The sequence below is a fragment of the Anolis sagrei genome, chromosome 4 (assembly GCF_037176765.1).
Source record: "Anolis sagrei isolate rAnoSag1 chromosome 4, rAnoSag1.mat, whole genome shotgun sequence".
Taxonomy (NCBI): Eukaryota; Metazoa; Chordata; class Lepidosauria; order Squamata; family Dactyloidae; genus Anolis; species Anolis sagrei.
Genome location: NC_090024.1, coordinates 168,891,877 through 168,914,118, shown reverse-complemented (window position 1 = coordinate 168,914,118; position 22,242 = coordinate 168,891,877). Strand labels below are relative to the sequence as shown.

General features: G+C 40.6%; 1 protein-coding gene across 1 annotated transcript; it reads right to left on the bottom strand.

Annotated features, from left to right (window-relative positions):
- Nucleotides 1–9,845: 9,845 nt before the first annotated feature.
- On the bottom strand, nt 9,846–18,417 carry LOC137096976 (cytochrome P450 2J1-like). Its single transcript, XM_067467860.1, has 4 exons — nt 18,314–18,417; nt 17,599–17,786; nt 15,246–15,384; nt 9,846–10,128 (listed from the first exon to the last, which is right to left on the bottom strand). Exons 1-4 carry the CDS (start codon nt 18,336–18,338, stop codon nt 9,953–9,955), a joined length of 528 nt encoding a protein of 175 aa, XP_067323961.1. The 5' UTR covers nt 18,339–18,417; the 3' UTR covers nt 9,846–9,952.
- Between the last annotated feature and the right edge of the window lie 3,825 nt (nt 18,418–22,242).

Sequence of the window (22,242 nt, the reverse complement as noted above, 5' to 3'; positions counted from 1 at the left end):
ATTAAGGTGCTTAGGCTCAATAAAGTAATAGTCCACTGATGTAATAGATTAAAGTGCTGATAGTATAAATACTAGTATCCCACAAAATTGGAGACCGTGAGATGCCGGGAGATGGCAATAATCAAACCAAAACAGAGGGTGGCCCACACAGTCTTCCGAATTTGATGGATTGCTCGACGAGATGGTGAAAACTCGAGCTTAACAACAAACAGCACAGTTTGTCCAGGATTGGATCAGCGAGATGCAAGGTGGCAGTAATTTGGTCACAGGTGGCCGACTCAGTCTTCCGGAGGTGGTGGGCTCTAAGTTAACGGCCGCGATGGTGGGCGGCTCGCGCCTGATGGCGGGCAGACCACCCCTCCCCCCCTCACAGGATGACAATACTCGGCCGAGAGTTTTAGTAATCAACACAAGAATATAGGAGTCTCAATAGTCGGTCGGCACAGGGCTGCTGTAGGTACTCTTCCTAAGGCAAACTTGCCAGTAACAGGAGGTTGGAGAATGCAGTCAGCCAACCAGATGGAAATAATACAACTCGATCAACACAAACTCGGTCGGCACAAATAGTCAGTCAGCCAGATGGAAATAATATAGCTCGGTCAACACAAACTTGGTCAGAACAAATAGTCAGCCAGATAGTACAACACAGACTCAATCAACACAGTCACACAGCCTGATGATGACAACACAGTTCAATCAAAACAGGGCCGACTCAAGCCGGAGCCGATGAAGGCCGAACTGAACCAGCAGAGGGCCGGTGCGATGGAGGACGGGGGTCTCGAAGGTCGGGGGACAGGGGGTCTCAAAGGGCGTCAGGACGCCGGAAAATACCGGAGTTGCAGCTGCGGGCGCCTCACTGCAGACGGGCCGCGGAGCAGGCCGGACCACGCATTAGGCCCCGGCTGCGACAGATGGAGGATCGCGGCCCGCCTCCTCTGGAAGACCAGGCGCGGCCGCGCGGCAGCAGGGACGCCGAGGTCGCGGCAGCTCGGCGCAGCAGGGCTTTTTGTGTTCACAAAAAGCAGCTACACAATAGTTCTCCAGGGAGCAACAACATAGGCCAACATCACGAGTAGAGCCTAGAAAGGCAGGCTGATAGCAAGGTGTAGCTGGGAGACAGAAGTTCTTAAAGCCTCCTTTCCTGGCTTGCTTTCTCACCAGTGTGGGGGAGATGCAGCCAGGACGCCGACCCTCTCCTGTTCTTGCAGGCAGGCTGATAGCAAGGTGTAGCTGGGAGACAGAAAGTTCTTAAAGCCTCCTTTCCTGGCTTGCTTTCTCACCAGTGTGGGGGAGATGCAGCCAGGACGCCGACCCTCTCCTGTTCTTGCAGGCAGGTTGATAGCAGGGTGTAGCTGGGAGACAGAAGTTCTTAAAGCCTCCTTTCCTGGCTTGCTTTCTCACCAGTGTGGGGGAGATGCAGCCAGGACGCCGACCCTCTCCTGTTCTTGCAGGCAGGCTGATAGCAAGGTAAAATTGTAATGATTTCTTCCTGTGACAATTCAACATTTTACCATTAGATTCAAGAGCAGTTTCTTTGTATAGCAATTGTATGACTTGATATTACACCTAATTGTGGCATATGTGGTTTTAACTACAAGGGGTATTTTTTAAGTAAGGTCCATTTTGTTGGAGACACTAGTAGTTCACACACATACCGCAACGAGCATGTGTGTCGTGTACCGGCATGCCTCAGGAACAACTGTGCTCAGTTTCCACTCTGTAGCTAACCTGTTCAGTTCTGTTCTGTGCTTTAAAATTGTTTAAGACTATCAACTCACCCACCGCATGTGAGGTTCACTCAGTGATACGGTTTTTGTCAGCAAGGAACCTGCCTGCTGCAGAAATTCATCGACAGATTTGTGAAGTGTACGGTGATACTGTTATTAGTGAAAGCAAAGTGCGTAAGTGGGTACGACAATTCAAAGATGGCTGTGACAACGTCAATGACGACGACGTGAAAATGGCAGTGAACTCTTGGTTATCGGAGCAGGCAGCAAGTTTTTATGAAGAGGGTATTTTAAAATTGGTTCAGAGGTATGATAAGTGTTTGAACAAATTCGGCAACTAGTTCAAAAAATAGAGTGAAGTATGTACTTTCTGAAAATAAATTCACTTTTTTGAAATAAACTTTCGTTGTGTACTTATGTTCAAACGGACCTTACTTTAAAAATACCCCTCGTATTTTAAAAAAATCATGGACATGGAAAAAAGAATTTCATTTAAGAGCTTTTTGCTATCAGGCTAACTCTTTCAGTACAATACATATGTTTCTCTTCACAATTAAGGATGTAATTTTTTTCTCTAGGAACAAAATGTAAGTGATGGTAATGTTTTCCTTTAATAAATATTTCCTTTAATAAGAAGTAGTGGTAGCTTTGAGATTACATTGATTAGAATAGTGATAAGTCTTGTCTCTTTAATGTCTACTTAAGTTTTTGAAGAACAAACATGCTGTATAAAAAGATGAAAAACAATTTTGCACATTTGTAAAAATGTGAAAAAAATGTAAGAAATATTATTTTTTATTCACATCAAAAGTTTTTGACATAAGTTTTGTAGTTTTTAGTTATTTCACATAATGAACTTGTAGATCCATCTGTAGTATTGTAAAGCATAATACATTAATCAAGCCTAATTTAGAGTACAAGGAGAAAGTATAAAAACACAAATATAGACTTATGAAGACAGTTGCTGGTTTTGGCTTCATAAAACAGATGTAATAGTAATGCATCCATGACGGGTAGGGTTGGGCATCTGATCAATGTCCAGTAAAAATAATATTAGATTTTTAAATAATAAGATTTTTAAAGTATCATTTAGGATTCCACTGGTGAGTTTTAACAGTATCAAATGCCTTTTCTGAAAATAGAAAAATTATAGCTCTCTCTATACACATATGATTGACAGAAATGAAACCAGAATTTTAAAGGGTTTCCACTTAAGAAACAATGAAAGCAGGACACTTTTAATTAAAATCTAACATTTATTGAGCAAGTCTATTGTACATAATTACAGTATTCCAACTAGATGACAATGAGGTGCCGTTGATTTTCTTTTCATCCAGGAATCTAGTGGTCATTAGGTTAAAATAAAATAATATATACTCACAGTTTTAGGGGTTATCTGTGGTCCAGTGAAGGAAAAAGACTGGCAACAACATGCAATCATCCATTAAACTTGTTATACTACTGATTGGACTGACCATGAAGTGACTGGACTGACCTTGAAGGAGCTGGGGGTGGTGACGGCCAACAGGGAGCTCTGGCGTGGTCTGGTCCATGAGGTCACGAAGAGTCGGAGATGACTGAACGAATGAACAACTACTGATTATTGCCACCAAAGTTTTTAAAAATGGTTCACTCCAGAAAAAACTGTCCTGAATTTAAATGTTTAGGATGAAAAAATAATGCATTACTGTATTAAGCTTAGAATGGATTCTGTGTATTACTTATAAGAGTTTTATACAAAATTATATTGTTTTTTTTTTTTGTGTTTGCAGAAAAAAGTTACAGGCACTTTGCCACTGGATGATTCGTTAGCATCAGTTAAGGCTTCTACAGAGTGGATGCAGTTCATAAGTAGTTCCCAATCTTAAAAGTTACCAACTGATTTTGTAGGCTAGTAATCAGGTAAAAAGAAATTGTGCTGAAATTTTTGGTTTGCAAAGCAAAATACATGAATTAGTCTAAACTATGAAACAAATCTATATTATTTAGCTTTATACAGAATATTTAATCCAGGTGGCGTTTGTTTCCTGTATCTACTGAATGGTTCTTCCCATTAGATTCAAAAGCACATTCTTTGTGTAACAATTTTATGACTTGATGCTATACTTATGATGTGATATGTACTTTTAATTATTTTTAAAAACCATGAACTTTGAAAAAAGAGTTTAGGTTAAGATATCTTTGTCACCAGGTGAACACATCCAATATAATTAATGACATGTTTCTCTTCAAAATGAAACGTCCATTTTTCTCCAGTAAGAATTTGATTAGGGCCATATAACTGTAGGCAATATTCACATTTTCTTTTAATAAGAATAAATGGTAGATGTAAGTTTATATTTCCAGTTTAGAATTAGCTTTATATTGTCAAATGCTTTATATTTCCAGTTAGAATAACCTCTCTAATGTATACTGTAAAGGATTAAGGACTACCTTATTATGAATCTCATCATTTGCCTTCAGTATAACGTAACAAGGTAATCCCCCTTATGATCTAACATCAGATATCAATGTATATTGCGCAGCTGGACACCAGTATACAGGATTATATGTAATCTCACACTACTGGACAATCAGGCCCCAGCTGATCTATATTGTGGTAGCGATATGATGTTAGATGTGTACTGGTAGAGTGAACACTGCTTCAGTCTTCTTTTGGCTTATTGTTGCCACCACCCAAGCTGCCTTAGGATTTTAAAATGAGTTTCTGAGGTAACCTTTTCCCTTCTCTGCCAACACAGCTCTTCCCTTAGCTCCTAAAATGACTGTTTGGATAAGAGACCTTTCTGTGATATTAGGATGTTAAAGAAACTAGAATTATCCCACAGGAATGAGTAACAATAGAGGCTTCTTCAAAAGTTGAATAGAGAAAAGATTTATTTATAAGACCAAACAGACAACTGACTTCTTCTTTTAAGAGGCACAAATGCTTGACTTGTTACTATAGTACAATATCTTAATGGTTGCTTAAAAAGAGTTTCTTGACTTGGTTACAAACAAAATCCCTCACTCTATTTCAGTGAAATAGCAATGAGTTCTTGACTAACCTATCCCAGGCTGTCTTCTGAGCAATTAGCTAACTCTTTACAGCTAATTTACTCCACCTAGAGAGCAAACCCCTTGTGTTGTCTCCCACAAGTAATCAGGAGGCCACTTGACCCTTCTTGCCAATTATGCAGCCCTGCCTGAGACAAATGCTCTCTCTCAGAAAAACCTAGTCTCAAAAGCACTTCTTCTTCCTTCATTTCTCAAATCCCAACTCCACTTCTCTCTCAGAAGCTGAAACCTTTTCCCTCCCAAGACTTGGCTCCTCCCATCTGCTCTAGCCAATCCCAGGAGACCTCCAGCTCCTCCCATCTTCTAATTTTCCTCTCTCAAGATGGCTGTTTTACTGGCAGACCCTCTCAAAATGGAGGTTTGCCTTACTGTTATCCCAGGCTTCTACTCCGGCCTACTAGGTAAGAGTCATTACATTACCTCCCTGCCCTAAGAAACCTTTCTGGATAAAGAGAGGTTTTACTTCTCTTTGTAGACAAAGGGGCTATTGCTAAGTTGACTACTTTAACTGTCTCCCTTTCCTGTAAACAATCAATCTAAATATTTCTATACTTACACATAAACATTCCTATACTTACACAGTAACTTTGCACAATACAATACCTTACTGCAAAACACATATACCTACCACGTTTCTATAAATTGCGTTCATACATTACACATATTGCAAGGAATACATATATTTTTCAATAATGCAATTACCCAAAATACATTTCGCATAGCTGCAATAAAACAGGTTAAACATTTCAAAACATTACATTACATTATACAATGCATACTTTACCATTTTCCATTAACAGTTTTCATTACCTGCATACCTTAGGCAATTATCCTTGACAAAGCATCAGCAACTACATTCTGGGTACCTTTAATATGTTTAACATCAAAATCAAAGTCTTGCAAGGTTAAACTCCATCGTATTAATTTGCTGTTTGTGCTTTTTACCATTTTGTTGTCTTCCATTATTTTACATAATTTTACGTAATTATTTTACATAATTAACTAGTAGCTCCATCTGTAGCGTTGCTAAGGTCAATATAAGACTAAGTATATTTTGCACTTAACTTTATGATTTAATGTAGACTTATAAAGACAGTTGATGATAATGGCATCATAAAACAGATGTGGCAACAGTACACCTATTATTTTTATTTATTAATATCTCCCTTTTATCTATTTACTGAGGCAGAAAGCAGATCACAACATACAAATATTAGACTATAATTAATCATACAATTCAATTAAAAACACTTAAAACTGTTAAATTAATCAAAATACATTACAGCATGTACACACATATGCACATAATTTACTCTTTATAACCTCCTCCTTTAAAAGCCTGCCTAAATAAAAAAGTTTTAGTCTGGCATCAGAAGGACAGCAGGGAAGAGGCTTTTCCGGCTTCTCAAGACACAAAGTCCCAGAGACTAGGGGCAGCCACCAAGAAGGCTTTATCTTGTGACACCACCAACTGTGGTTGCAGTGGTAGTGGGACTGTCTTCAGGGAGAATGTAACCCCATCTAGAACAGGCTAAATGAGGTTACATTCCCTCATCTGTACTCCAACTGATGAAGAATATCTGGATTAAGTTTCAAATGGTTTACACTCATCCACTTCAGTACTAATGACAAGATGGAGTGAATGAGGGATTAGAAGACATCCAACCCCAAATTGGGAAACAAGTCGTCTATGAATACTTGGCCACTCTAAATGAGTTCAAGTCCCCAGGGCCAGATCAACTACACCCAAGACTACTGAAGGAACTAGCGGAAGTCATTTCAGAACCATTGGCAATCATCTTTGAGAGTTCTTGGAGAACGGGAGAAGTTCCAGCAGATTGGAGGAGGGCCAATGTGGTCCCAATCTTCAAGAAGGGAAAAAAGAATGACCCAAACAATTACCGTCCGGTCAGCCTCACATCGATACCAGGCAAGATTCTGGAAAAGATTGCTGAGGAAGTGGTCTGCATACACTTAGAAACAAATGCAGTCATCGCTAATAGTCAACATGGATTTATCAAAAACAAGTCATGCCAGACTAATCTGGTCTCTTTTTTCGATAGAGTTACAAACTGGGTAGATGCGGGGAATGCCGTGGATGTAGCGTACCTGGATTTCAGTAAGGCCTTCGACAAGGTCCCCCATGACCTTCTGGCAAGGAAACTAGTCCAATGTGGGCTAGGCAAAACTACGGTGAGGTGGATCTGGAATTGGTTAAGTGGACGAACACAGAGAGTGCTCACTAACGCTTCCTCTTCATCTTGGAAAGAAGTGACAAGTGGAGTGCCGCAGGGTTCCGTCCTGGGCCCGGTCCTGTTCAACATCTTTATTAATGACTTAGATGAAGGGCTAGAAGGCATGATCATCAAGTTTGCAGATGACACCAAATTGGGAGGGATAGCCAATACTCCAGAGGACAGGAGCAGGATTCAAAACGAGCTTGACAGATTAGAGATGGGCCAAAACTAACAAAATGAAGTTCAACAGTGACAAATGCAAGATACTCCACTTTGGAAGGAAAAACAGAATGCAAAGATACAGAATGGGGGACAATGCCTGGCTCGAGAGCAGTACGTGTGAAAAAGATCTTGGAGTCCTCGTGGACAACAAGTTAAACATGAGCCAACAATGTGATGTGGCGGCAAAAAAAAGCCAATGGGATTTTGGCCTGCATCAATAGGAGCATAGTGTCTAGATCTAGGGAAGTAATGCTACCCCTCTATTCCACTTTGGTTAGACCACACCTGGAATATTGTGTCCAATTCTGGGCACCACAATTGAAGAGAGATATTGACACGCTGGAATGTGTCCAGAGGAGGGCGTCTAAAATAATCAAGGATCTGGAGAACAAGCCCTATGAGGAGCGGCTTAAGGAGTTGGGCATGTTTAGCCTGAAGAAGAGAAGGTTGAGAGGAGATATGATAGCCATGTACAAATATGTGAGAGGAAGCCACAAGGAGGAGGGAGCAAGCTTGTTTTCTGCTTCCTTGGAGACTAGGACGCAGAACAATGGCTTCAAACGACAAGAGAGGAGATTCCATCTGAATACGAGGAAGAACTTCCTGACTGTGAGAGCCGTTCAACAGTGGAACTCTCTGCCCCGGAGTGTGGTGGAGGCTCCTTCTTTGGAAGCTTTTAAACAGAGGCTGGATGGCCATCTGTCAGAGGTGATTTGAATGCAATATTCCTGCTTCTTGGCAGGGGGTTGGACTGGATGGCCCATGAGGTCTCTTCCAACTCTTTGATTCTATGATTCTATGACAGACACTGCTTCAAGACTAGGATGGTTTCCTCAGTTTTAGGTAGAAAGGTTCAGTAAAGCTGGATGTCAGCTTCAAATAGATGCTGCCACACCCCAAAAGTCCAGGTGATCTCAAGCATGGGGAACAAAATAGAGCAACAGAATTAAGAGTCAGGGGCTCGAACAAGAATCCCTATCACTATCACTGCCAGGAAGCCAAGCACCGGGATTGTGGCACAGCTGTCTAAGTGTCAGCTGCATTAAGATCACTCTGACCAGTCATGAGTTCGAAGCCGGCCCGGGCCGGAGTGAGTGTCCGACCAATTGTGTAGCTTGTTATTGACCTTTGCAATCTGAAAGACAGTTGCATCTGTCAAGTAGGAAAAATTAGGTACCATCTATGTGTGGGGAGACTAATTTAACTAATTTATGATGCCATAAAAAAGACTCCAGCAAAAAGCACTCCAGAAAAGCATGCGGGGAATGCGGAAGTACTTAATTAGTGTCACAGATGGACGATGAGAGCGACAGCTCCGCTGGCGGCCAGAAAATTAAAATATCCTCTGTGTATGTCTATATACGTTGTATGTCTAATTGGCACTGAATGTTTGCCATATATGTGTATATTGTAATCTGCTCTGAGTTCCTTGCAGGGTGAGAAGAGCAGAATATAAATGCTGTAAATAAATAAATAAATAATTGTGAAATAGTGCCTCCAACTCCAGCGTAACACACATTTCCTCGATCCATTTCAAACCAGCTTTGGATCAGGATACGGAGTTGAGACTGCTTTAGTCGCCTTAGTGGATTATCCCTGTCTTAACACTGACAAAGGGTGTATGTATTTGTTGGTGCTTTTAGACTTCTCAGTGGCTTTTGATACTATTGGCCATGGTATCTTTCTGAAATGCCTGGGTTGGGAATCAGTGGCACTGTACTGCAGTGGTTCCAGTCATACCTCTCAGGAGGTGTGTCAACCAGTTCAAGACTATTAGCAGTTTGGGAGTGCTCCTGGATCTATCTCTCCAAATGTCAGCCAAGGTAGCAGTGACGGCCAGGAGTGTTTATTATCAGCTTCAGCTGATATGCCAGCTGTGCTCCTTCCTAGATTTGGAGGACTTAAAGATGGCAGTGCATGTGCTGGTAACCTCAAGGTTGGATTTCTGCAATGCTACCTCTGTACCAAGTTTGGAAACTCTAATTAGTTCAAAACACAGGAGCCATACTGGTCACAGCAACACCCAGGAGTGTGCATATTACACCTATCCTAATCACTCCACAGTTGCTGCAACAGGGGAATTGTGCCCTCCCTGCAACTAGTCCCAATTAACATTCTAGCCTCAGATCTTGGACCAGCACAAAATGTTGGTTTTGATCTTTAAAGTCCTACATGGTTTGGGTCCAGGTTATCTACAGAGACCATTCCAGATAGCTCAAAAAGGGAGACTGTTGAGCAATAGAAGCCCTATTCTGTCTTATCATGGGAATGGGATCATGATAGAACTCTGGAACTCCACTTCCCTGCCACCCATGTCTTGCCTGCTGCTATGCAGAAAAAACCTGGAAAAAATACTACTAGAAACAAACAAACAAACAAACAAAAAAAACCGCCTTGCTCGTGGCACACCTAAACTAACGATTTGACCTTAATAAGTCAAAATGCATGGTGTAATATCTTGATTTTTCATCTCCACTCAGCTTCTTGTGACATTTGGTGTATTATGAGAAATAGGCAGGGCTGCAGAAACTTTTAGTTTGGTTGGGTTTTTTTTTTTTTTGGCAAATGTGTAATGATCACAAGTGCCACAAACAGCCATGCTAGTAAAACAAGTATCGTAAAAAAACCAAAAAAAAAAAAACCAACAGGTCTAATAGCCATATTATTATAACCTAACCCTACCTATTTTGACTGCAACATGGAATATTTTTAACGTGAGATGGCACATATATGGTATTCGTTTGGACTCAGTGTAATGTTCATCTTGTTGTCTAGACTTAGCTTCACGCCTTTCGGAGCCTGGAAAGACAACTTCTGGATCAAAGCTGTGAAGAAAAGGAAAAGTTCCATCCTAGCCAACCGTTCTCCAAGGCAGGCTCTCTTTCCTGGAAGAGAAGAAAAAAATGGCTACAGAAAACTTATGAGATGTTGACAAGTCACTATTGTAAACCAGAGCAAAATACCTTTAAAATATCTTTAAATTGCATGGCAAACAAACATTTTTAGTGAATGTTCTACTCTTGTTGAGATTAAAAATAGCATTTCAGCCCAGATTCCATATTTGTATTGCAGAAATATGGCTGTAATCCTCTTGGTCTCTTATTTATTTATCATGTCATCAGCAACCAGAGATTTGTATTACATTTTTAACAAAAACAAATAAATAAACAGACAAAACACAGAATTTGCAAGCCTGGTAGTTGATTAAATGTCCTTTGACCAGTAGCTGGCCACTTGAGTGCCTCTGGTGTTGCTGCAAGGAGGTCCTCCATTGTGCATGTGCTCAGGTTGTATTGCAGCAGGTGGTCTGTGGTTTGTTCTTCTCCACACTCGCATGTTGTGGATTCCACTTTGTAGCCCCATTTCTTAAGGTTGGCTCTGCATCTCGTGGTGCCAGAGCGCAGTCTGTTCAGTGCTTTCCAAGTCGCCCAGTTTTCTGTGTGCCCAGGCGGGAGTTTCTCATTTGGTATCAGCCATTGATTGAGGTTCTGGGTTTGAGCCTGCCACTTTTGGACACTCACTTGCTGGGGTGTTCCAGCGAGTGTCTCTGTAGATCTTAGAAAACTATTTCTTGATTTCAGTCATTGACGTGCTGGCTGATACCCAAACAAGGGATGGGTATGGAGATGTCACTGCCTTGGTCCTTTCACTATTGACTGCTACTTCCTGGCGTATGTCAGGTGGTGCAATACAGGCTAGACAATGTAATTTCTCCAGTGGTGTCAGGCGCAGACACCCCGTGATAATGCGGCATGTTTCATTAAGAGCCACATCCACTCTTTTAGCGTGGTGAGATGTGTTCCACACCGGGCATGCATACTCACCAGCAGAGTAGCATAGCACAAGGGCAGATGTCTTCACTGTGTCTGGTTGTGATCCCCAGGTTGTGCCAGTCAGCTTTTGTATGATATTGTTTCAAGCACCCACTTTTTGCTTGATGTTCAGGCAGTGCTTCTGGTAGGTAAGAGCATGGTCCAGAGTGACTCCCAGGTATTTGGGTGTGCTGCAATGCTCCAGTGGGATTCCTTCCCAGGTGATCCTCAGAGCTCAGGATGCTTGCCTGTTCTTAAGGTGAAAGGCACATGCCTGTGTTTTAGATGGATTAGGGATCAGCTGGTTTTCCCTGTAATAGGCAGTAAGAGCAGGTAGAGCTTTGGAGAGCTTCTGTTTAACCATCTCAAAGCTCCCTGCTTGAGCAGTAATGGCACGATCATCAGCATACATGAAGCTCTCTGTCCCTTCTGGCAGTGGCTGGTCATTTGTGTAGATGTTGAACATGAATGGGGCAAGCAAGCTTCCCTGAGGCAGGCCGTTTTTTTCTGTTTCCGCCATCTGCTTCTCTAGCCCTGGAACTCAACAAAGAAGCTCCTCTTTTGTAGCAGGTTTTCTATGAGGCAGGTGAGACGGTAGTGCTTTGTGATATTATACATTTTTCTTAGGAGGAGGCAGTGGTTTACGGTATCATAAGCCGCTGACAGATCTATGAAGACAGCTCCTGTGATCTGCTGCCTTTCAAAGTCATCTTCTATGTGCTGAGTCAGGCTCAGCACTTGCGACGTTCAGCTTTTGCCTTTTCTGAAGCCAGCTTGCTGTGGAATCAGACATGGGTCTATTTTTTCCATAATTCTATGCAAAACTGTCCCAAGGCCATAGCATGCCCAAAAGCAGAAGATTAAGTCAGAATGAGATGTCCATCCAAAAACAATCCGAAGTAAGAATCCAGTCTTTAAACCGCTTTGAAACGGCTTGTCTTAACCCAGCTAAACGTCTTCCTTGGCCAGCAGCTTAAAACTATTCTAATATAATATATAATATAATATAATATAATATAATATAATATCATATCATATCATTATTATTAATAATGGATGGACATATGTCAGGGGTGCTTTAATATACAATTAATATAATATAATAATATAGTATAATAATAATATAGTAATATAAAATATAATAACATAATATAATATAATATACAATAATATAATATTATTATTGTATATTATATTATTATATTATATTATTATATTACATTATATGTTTTAATTGTATATTATTATATTATATTAATATAATTACATCGGATTGTTTTTGGATGGACATCTCATTCTGACTTAATCTTCTGCTTTTGGGCATGCTATGGGCTTGGGACAGTTTTCTGAGAACACTTTTCCTTGCTTCCACCCAATGTTTCTTGTGTTTTCTAACCCTGTGATTCTGAAGCAGTTTGCTTGAACGTTCTCTTATCCCAGATTATATACCAGGATAATCTGGATTATTTGCTAAATTACGTTTTTGGCACAGCAATTTGCTACAGACTTTAGTTCTTGATACTAGAAGAAGATACACTGAATTAAGTGCTTCTAGCTATTTTTGTTGTTATAATAATAATATAATATATAATATTATAATATAATAATACTATAATAATATAATACGATACAATATAATATAATATATTATATAATATACAATTGTAATATAATATAATATACAATAATATAATATAATAATATTATAATAATATAATATATAATATAATATATATAATATAATATATACAATTATAATATAATATAATATAATATAATATATAATAACATAATATATAATAACATAATATAATATAATATACAATAATATTATATTATTATTGTATATTATATTATATTATATTATTATATATTATATTATTATAATATGATTATTATGTTATATTATTGTATATTATATTATATTATATCCATCAAAAACAATCCGAAGTATAGTTTTGACTTGGAGGCCTGGTTTTACAAAGACAATGCTTCCATAATGCACATGTGGACTTTCTGCTACTAAGACCATTCCTGGAACTTTTGGTCGTTTCTGTTGTTCATCCCTGTGTGTTTCTTGGACACACAGCACATTACATTTCTGATCTCAGCACACTTCATAGAGCAGTTGTTCTTTGGCAGCTGACATGCCTTCAATGTTGATTGAGATTATTGCCATGGTTGGTCCTGAAAAGGTCCGTTGGTTGTTTTGCTTGCTTGCTTGCATGTTTTAAGTCGCTTCTGGTTGCTTCTGGAGGGAGAGAATCAGCCGTCCACGAAGACGTTGCCCAGGGGATGCCCGGATGTCTTGCAATCCTGTGAGGAGGCTTCTCTCATGCCCCCCTTGGTCTCTTATGCATGACATGCATTCCTTACTTAACATGGCTAGCAGAATACTTAAAACACAACAAGACTGCAAAGGACAATGCTATTGGATTTGCAAATATGCACCTGATGCACATGTGGGGTAATTCACATTGATGCCTGTGGCCAACATGATGCATGAAATATGTTGTGCACACTTATTGATCTATTAGTTTCCAAACAAAATATAAGGTGTTGGTATTGACCTTTAAAGCCCTCCATAGTTTGGGTCTAGATTACCTACAGTATCGCCTTCTCTCATACAATCTACCCTAAACACTAAGGTCCTCTGGGGCAGTGGTTCTCAACCTGGGGTCTCCAGATGTTTTTGGCCTTCAACTCCCAGAAATCCTAACAGCTGGTAAACTGGCTGGGATTTCTGGGAGTTGTAGGCCAGAAACATCTGGGAACCCCAGGTTGAGAACCACTGCTCTGGGGGATGTCAACTTTAGCCTACCAGAACCCAACTGGCAACAATCACTCAGATGACCTTTTCATCAGCTGTCCTAAGATTGTGGAATGATCTGCTGGAAGAGCTTTAACAGCTAAATGAGCTCTCGGAATTTAAAAATCATTCAAAACCCGAACTCTTTTATCAGGTCTACCCAGCCAATTTTAATCATGAATTTCAAACTTGCAACATGTTTAATCTTTGTTCTGTGTGTTTTAATATGTGTTTTGTAGAATGTTTTAGAAGATTGTGTACTTTTGGTTGTGACCTGTCATGAGGAGAGGCGGGTAAAAAAATGTCATTGTTATTATTTTAAAGTTTTTATCCCATGGCTCTGGTCTTCATTCCCCAGATTTCACAAAAAAATTATGGAAAAGAGCTAATATATATTAGTATTTGAAAAAGGACCTGATGAAGATCAAGATCAAGGAGAATGAATCTACATTAGCAATAGATGTCTTCCATTTGTAATAGAGGAAGAGAATGGGTTCACTATTTTTTACCATATCTCTCTGCACCAACAGCCCCATGATTTCTGAAAAGGCATTCTAGTGGAGTGGAAAACCAAACAGGAGAAGCTAGGAGAAAAAGGACCTGATGAAGATCAAGTCAGGGATCAATGCAGAATTCCTTTGCTGTTGGTAGAACAACCAGCCTGGATCCCATTCAAAAACAGTTTGTAGCGGGCATTCATAGGCTGTGTTGTGCCCAGTGCAGCACATAACTGGCTTAATCAAAGTCTCTGCAACCACAAGCTCTCCAGGGAATGGAAACCCTATAGCTGTGAACTTTTCTTGGTCGTGTCAGGAGTGACTTGAGAAACTGCAATTTGCTTCTGGTTTGAGAGAATTGGCCATCTGCAAGGACGTTGCCCAGGGGAAGCCTGGATGACTTTATATTTTTATCATTCTTGTGGGAGGCTTCTCTCATGTCCCCGCACAAGGAGCTGGAGCTGTTAGAGGGAGCTCATCCGCCTCTCCCCGGATTCAAACCTGCGACCTGCCGGCACAGGGTTTTAACCCACTGCGCCACCCGGGGCTCTAATGCTGACACCATTTCTTTCTTTGGAATTGAAACACAGGATAACCACAAGAGGGAACTCTCCTCCACACTTGACAGTTTTAATAGAGTGGAATGCACTCAGTCCCGCCCCTTTACATTTGCAGGAGGCTTGGCTCAATATGTGCAAAGCAGAAAAACACAGATTTATTTCTCTATCAAAAGCAAATAAAAGCTTGTCTTTCAAACCAATTAGCCTAATCAGGGAAAGATATAGGATGGAACCTTCAAGCCTTACATGATTTTTTCTTTTTATTCAAAAGTAAGCAGGCGGAACTTTTAAGAAAACTGTTGATATTCCTTCCCCTACCCTTACCTGCAGAGAATGGTATGAAGGCTTCCCTAATCCTGAATTGACCATTACTCAAGAAATGATTGGGATTAAACTTTTGTGGGGTGTCCCATTCATCTTTGTCAAACAACACTGATGCCATGTTGCAGATTAAAATAGTTCCCTGTAAATGAAACATAGAAACATTGAGTTTACAATACAACAAGCCTCCTAAATGTGAAAGTAACTCTGTTTCTACAGCACATTGAGAAAGCATATCTTCTGGATGTAAGATAATCTATTCATTTTTCCTTGTAATGTATTAATTTATTTTCCAGTGAAATAGTTTACAAGATAACTATAAGATACATAGGATGACCCCTGTATCCATGGGGGGATAAGTCACAGACTTTCCATTGAAACAGTCCATTATAAAAAGTTTGCAGGAGAACCAGTGAAGTGGTTAGACAATCAGAGGGGGATTTGAGAGAGCCATGCCCAAGTCTCCACTATTTTTTTGAAACTCATGAGGTGAAGCTGGTTACCACCACTAAAGCCCTAAATGGTTTGTGGCCAGGTTATTGGGCTGACTGCATACACTTGTAAGAAGCTGCCTGGACTCTGAGATCTTCAGGAGAGGCCCTTCTTTCAGGCCCACCTCTATCTCAAGCTTGGTTCATGGGAACGAAAGAGTGGACCTTCTTGGAACTCTGGAACTCCCTGCCCAGGGAAGCCAGAATGGCCCCTTCCCTGCTTTCCTCTGGCAGCACGCTAAAACCTTCTTATTCAGACAGGCTTTTAAAGAAGATGGATTTTAAGAGCAAGTAAGGGGGTACAATGATTTTTAGTTTTGTATATGTTTTAATGGAATTAAACTTTGAATTTCAATACTGTTATGTTTAATTCTGGTTTAATGTTTGCATATTTGTATATTTTAAATTATGTGTTCATATTTTAATAGTCACTTTGAGTCTTCTGTGGGAGAGATAAAGTGGGATATACATAAAGATGATTATGATTATGATTTATCAGCCATTCTCAGCCTCAAGAAAACCAGTGGAATGGTAACGGAGTCAGAGGGTGCTTCCAGACAGCACTCAAATCAGTGCCAAAGTGGGTTTTTTAAAGCCACTTTGGCATGTATTTGAGTCCCTGTACACACACTAAAACCAGGGCTTTCCTGGTGGGGGTGTTCCCATGCTATTGCAGTAACTATGGACATGGAATGGAACCACCCCAAAGCCCCCAAAAACAAGCCCTTAAAAGAAAGAAAAACTTACCCAGCTGCCATTACGGTACTGCTGGAGTCCTTCTGGAGCATAGAAATGACATGCCAGGTGATTGGGGGAGGCGGAAAATAACAATTTTCTTCCCCCCACCACTATCTCAAGGCGTGTCATTTCTATGTGCCAGGAGGACTTTGGCATTACCTTAATGGCAGCCAGGTCAGTTTTTTAGATTTTAAGAGCTTATTTGGGGGGTTTTGGGGAAGGGTTAGCTGCCATCTTGCACCTTTGAGCTCCAGGAGCCCAAAAGATTCGAGATGGCCATAAGAACAGACCCAAGAAAGCTCAGATCTAATGGGGTATCTAATTAATTAGGGACAAAACAGGGCTTACCTGATGTGCCGTTTGGACACCTCCAGTAAAAGCCCAACAGGCCTTGCATTATTGGGCATGTTTGGTAGGTCCCAGGAGTGACTTGGGAGAGCCATGCCCTTCTTACATCAATCTCTTATCACATTCATCTCAGTGGAGCAACACAGGATATAAACCAAGAGTACACAGGCTAGAAGGTTATACACACATACCTTGAAAGGCTGCACATTCCATTGCACTGATTTCATTAGTTTATGTAGATAATAATTCCAGGGGAAGAAAACTACTCCTTCCCACTAATGACCTCATCATAAAGTCGATGCAAAGTAACCAAGGGAGGAAAGAGGGAACCGTGGGGCAAATATGTCACCGCATGTGCAGCTCCCTCTTGCAATGCTTTCCCCATCATATGTGGGAAAGCGCCACCCTCTCAGGGACACCCCATGTTGGTTCCAATAGAGCCAGTGCAACACGGCATTTCTCCCGTGTGACCAAGGAAAGTGTCTGGTAACACTTTTACCCTTGTTGAGGGATGTTGGGAGTGGAGCCACAGGTAATGTCATCTGATTGCTGCAGTGGTGCTCCAGCCCCCAAGCTGGCTCTAAGTGTCTTAGAACACTTAATTTGAGATGGGTGATGAGGTGGTAATCCCATGTGTTTACATATGACTAAACCAACACAATGGAACTATCCTCATCACTGACAAGTTTTGTGATGTAATTCGGAATAAAAACTAGGCTTTGTTTCTGGAAAAGGGAAATGGGGAGGGAAACAAAGATATAGCAGATATATTTCCTTACCTTGGGCACATGAAACCCAGCTATCTCTGTGTTATTAGTTGCCAGTCGAGGAACACTTAAAGGCAGGATGTTACTTATTCTTTGAATTTCATGAATAACTGCATTTGTGTAAGGCAGGTTGTCCCTGTCAGCCATAGCTGGGGGGCGAGACTGGACAATAACAGAGTCTATTTCCGACTGAACTCTTGCTAAAAAAATAATATTTACTGTCAGTACAAAAAAGGTTAATATGAACATTGTTGCAAGCATTGATTTCCCAAGAAATATAGGACTGTCAAGAGTGCTGGATCTATACCATGCATATTTTATCTGAGTAAAACAGGTACCCTATAAACTCATGTATAAGTCTAAAAAATGTAGTCAAAAAATCACCCCCCCCCCAAAAAAAAAAACTGGTTTGACTTATCCACATGTCAATGTGAGTACTGTGCTTTAACGTTTTCCCTTCTCTGTGTAGAGGGGTGAAAAGCAAGAATAACAAAATATTGCACTGAAATGCTTAAGACATTCTTTATATTGCTTGAAAAATAATCCAAGTTTAACCCTGGAACTAAATTCACTTATCTTACTTTTAGGTTATCCTGTTCTCCTGAGTCACTACAAGAAACCTTTTCAAAGTGTCATGAAATTATCACAACAGCCTAGAAATTAAGGACTATTTGCTCTTTTTACAAAGTAAGATGTAGATCGGGACAGAGAAAAATTCCAATCTTACCCTGAATTTCTGGATAAATAGCCATGTATAGCAAAGCCCAGCGCAAGGTTGTAGAAGTTGTTTCTGTTCCAGCAATAAACCAATCTATTGCTGACTGTAGGAGATTTTCCTCATGAAAACTGGAAGAAACTTTCTCCTTAAACGAAAGTAAGAAGGAATATCTGAATTTTAAGTGAAATTATTATTTCAATCTCAGTAGTATCTGTCAATTTGTCACATTATTTCCAGTCTCTGTAATTTCTCTCTTCCTAGGATCAAATCAAATCTCGTTATTATGGAAGCTTGAAATAAGAATGAATATGGGGACTTCAAGGCCCAGAGAAGGTATTTTAAAACACATGTGATTGCAGATTACATAAAACACCCAGCTGTTTTGGATTTCCATTCCCAGAAGTCTCAGGCAGCACGGGAAATGCTAAGAGATGATGGAAATTCTTATGCAGGCCAAAGTTTACCAGCTGTGTTCTCTAATTGTTGGTTTTGAAACATAATAACCAAAAGATGATATATTTGTGGTGGACAAATGGCACCACATAAACAATGCAGCTCTCTAAATAATACGTTTTAATATGCATGTACTGTACATACCTTTCCACCCTCCTATACGCTTATACTATGTGATTTCAAAGACTCAACTTGGAAGGCATTGCAATAGCATTGATAAGTGTCTTAGATTGTGTGTGTGTCTATCTTCACCTAAAAATTAAGAAATGGATTTTGTCCCACCCACTAATTTATTATTTACCTTGGCCATTTCCTTTAAGTAAGCATCAATGAAATCTCTTGTTTCAGGTGGATTCCAGTTTTCTTGGTGCTTTTTGATTATTTTTCTCACAAAGCATTTCAATTGTTCCTGGTTTTTGAAAATAGTTTGATGGGGTCCTGGCAATTGCTTCATGAGAGCTGGAAAAATATTGTACAGCTGGTAGACAAAAAGAAAAATTAGATGATGTGCAGGAGAGAAAATAAGGAAACCTTATTTTCTCTTAGGACAGGGAAAAGTGGTAGGGAATGAAATAAAATGGTTCCTCCATTTGTCCTGAGAGTATTCCCTCAAAGTTGCATAGTCTGTTGCAATGGAATTAGCAGCCAGCAGAAAGAGACAATATCAGACTCTTTTCCTCTTCTGTTTCTACACACTTCAAAGACGGACTCCCATGGGTCCTATCTAATGAAGCAGAACTGTTTTCAGTGGTTGCATGTGGGAGTCCAGAAATAAAACTTAATGGCGTAACGCTAGAAAATGTTGATCATTTCCGCTTCCTAGGCAGCCAGCTTTCCACAAAAAATTGATGCTGAAATATGACACCGTCTGAGCTCTGTGAGTACAGCATTTTTTCAAATGAAGAAGAGAGTGTTCAAGGATTGGCACATTATGGAGTCAGTGCGTGGAATATATGGACCAAGTCTCCGAAATTTCCCCCCTCCTATGCGGGATACCCCAAGGTGCAATTCTCTCCCTTCTTCTTCTCAACATCTATGTTAGACCCCTTGCCAGTTTGGTTCGGAGATTCGGCCTGGACTGCTATCAATATGCGGACGACACCCAACTCCTGTTGTGCTTGGAGCCCATGGTCACATCTAGGTTGGACTATTGTAATGCCTTGTATGCTGGCCTTCCTATTTCTATGACCCGAAAGCCCTGTATTGTCCAGAATGCTGCAGCCAGGTTACTCACAAAAACGCCCATGAAATGCCATATAACACCAGTGCTGCGGCATCTACACTGGCTCCCAATTGAGTATCGTGGTTTGTATAAGATGCTGGTCCTGACCTTTAAAACTTTATATGGCCAGGGTCCATTGTATCTTAGAGACCGTCTCTCCTTCTACCATCATCAGAGGTCGCCACGACCATCCCAATGCGATGTGCTCTATATACTGGGTCCTAGGGAAGTGCACTTGGAAAGCACCAGACACAGGGCCTTCTCTATTTCTGCCCCTGCCTTGTGGAATTCCTTGCCTCCCTATTTGAGAGCCATGCGCGACTTGGGGTGTTTTGTCCTGGCGCTTAAGACCTGGCTTTTTACTGGAGCATTTGACTCATGTTAATTTTAATATTTGTATGTATGTGTTTTATCCTGTGTAATTTCTGCAGTGTAAATCACCTGGAGCATCTCAGATAGAGGGCGATTAATAAGTAATTAAAGATGAGATGCTGATGAGATGATTTATTAGAACACAAAGATGCTTGTTTAAAGAACTATTGTTCTCCCAATTCTGTTGTATGCTTTTGAAACATGGACCATCTACAAACATCACTCTCAATTTCTGGAACAATTACATCAGCATTGCTTTTGAAAATCCTGAAAATATCCAGGGAAGACAGGCAAACAAATGTCAGTATTCTGGAAGAAGCAACCCAGCATTGAAGTAATGATTCTCTGCCATCAACTTAGCTGGACTGGCCATGTTGTCCAAATGTCTGATAACTGTCCTTCAAAGCAGCTCAGGAATGGAAAATGGAATGTTGGTGGACAGCAAAAGAGATTTAAAGATGTTCTTAAAGCTAACCTTAAAAAATGTGAAATAAACACCAAGAAAGGACCAAGGCAGTAACACCACTTGGCCATTCCCTGTTTGGATATCAGCCAGCATGTCAATGTCTTAAATTAAGAAATAGTTTTCTAAGATCTACAGGGATACTCGCAGGAACACCTCAGCAAGTGAGAGTTCAAAAGTGGCAGGCTAAAACCCAATACTTCAATCCATGGCTACCAAATGAGAGACTCCCTCCTAGGCACACAGAAGACTGGGCAACTTGGAAGGCACTAAACGGACTGTGCTCTGACACCATGAGATGCAGAGTCAACCTTAAGAAATGGGGCTACAAAGTGGAATCCACAACATGTGAGTGTAGAGAAGAGCAAACCACAGACCACCTATTACAATGCAGACTGAGCCCTGCCACATGCACAAAGGAGGACCTTCTTATAGCAACACCAGAGGCACTCCAAGTTGCCAGCTACTGGTCAAAGGACATTTAATAGAATGTCAAGTTTTTAAACTTTATGTTTTCTCAAATACATTGGTTTGCTGCTGATATGATAAATAAAAGAAACCAAGAACAGGGAAGCCCTGAACCTAGAGCAGGCGTAGGCAAACTAAGGCCCAAGGGCTGGACACGGTCCTCTGGATGTTTATGCCCTGCCCTTCGAATTTTCCCCATCCATTGTTTGCCATGTCCTTATGCCGAAAGGACAAGCGAGGTAGGTATGTGGTGGCTGGGAGACCTCTGGAGTGCTCTGTTGTGGTTCAGACTGTGATTATTTCATTGCCTGAGATTTTAGAGAACAGTGAACAAACTTCTGCAGACCTACAGGAGTCTGAGAATGGGGATTCTAGACAGAAGTCTGGTGTTGTTCCTAATGGCACTGAGGATTCTGGGATTGGATTGCTGTAGGTTTTTTCAGGCTATATGGCCATGTTCTAGAGGCATTCTTTCCTGATGTTGATATATAAACCCAATTTTCCTAGTTCCAACAGATCTCACTACCTCTGAGGATGCTTGCCATAGATGCAGGCGAAACATCAGGAGAGAATGCCTCTAGAACATGGCCATATAGTCCGAAAAAACCTACAACAACCCAGTGATTCTGGCCATGAAAGTCTTCTATAATAGATTCTGGGATTGTTGGGCCAATAGGGGATGTTCAGTTAGACAGATTCAGAGGCTGACAGGCCTGAGCTAGCTTTCCCAAGAGAACCTAGGTCGGATGTAGATCCATCTGACTCCCCTGAGTTAGATAGAAGGAATAAATTTTTCAGCAGAGATAGGTGGCCGAAGGGAGCCACCGCTCTCAGAGTCTGTTATCTAAGAGGGTCCCTCCTCAGAGTTTTCAAGGAAAAAGACATAGTTTCTTAAGTATAAATGAGGGTTGATTTGAAGTGATTCTTCAGAGGAATCAATGTCAAGGTAAAGGGAACAGG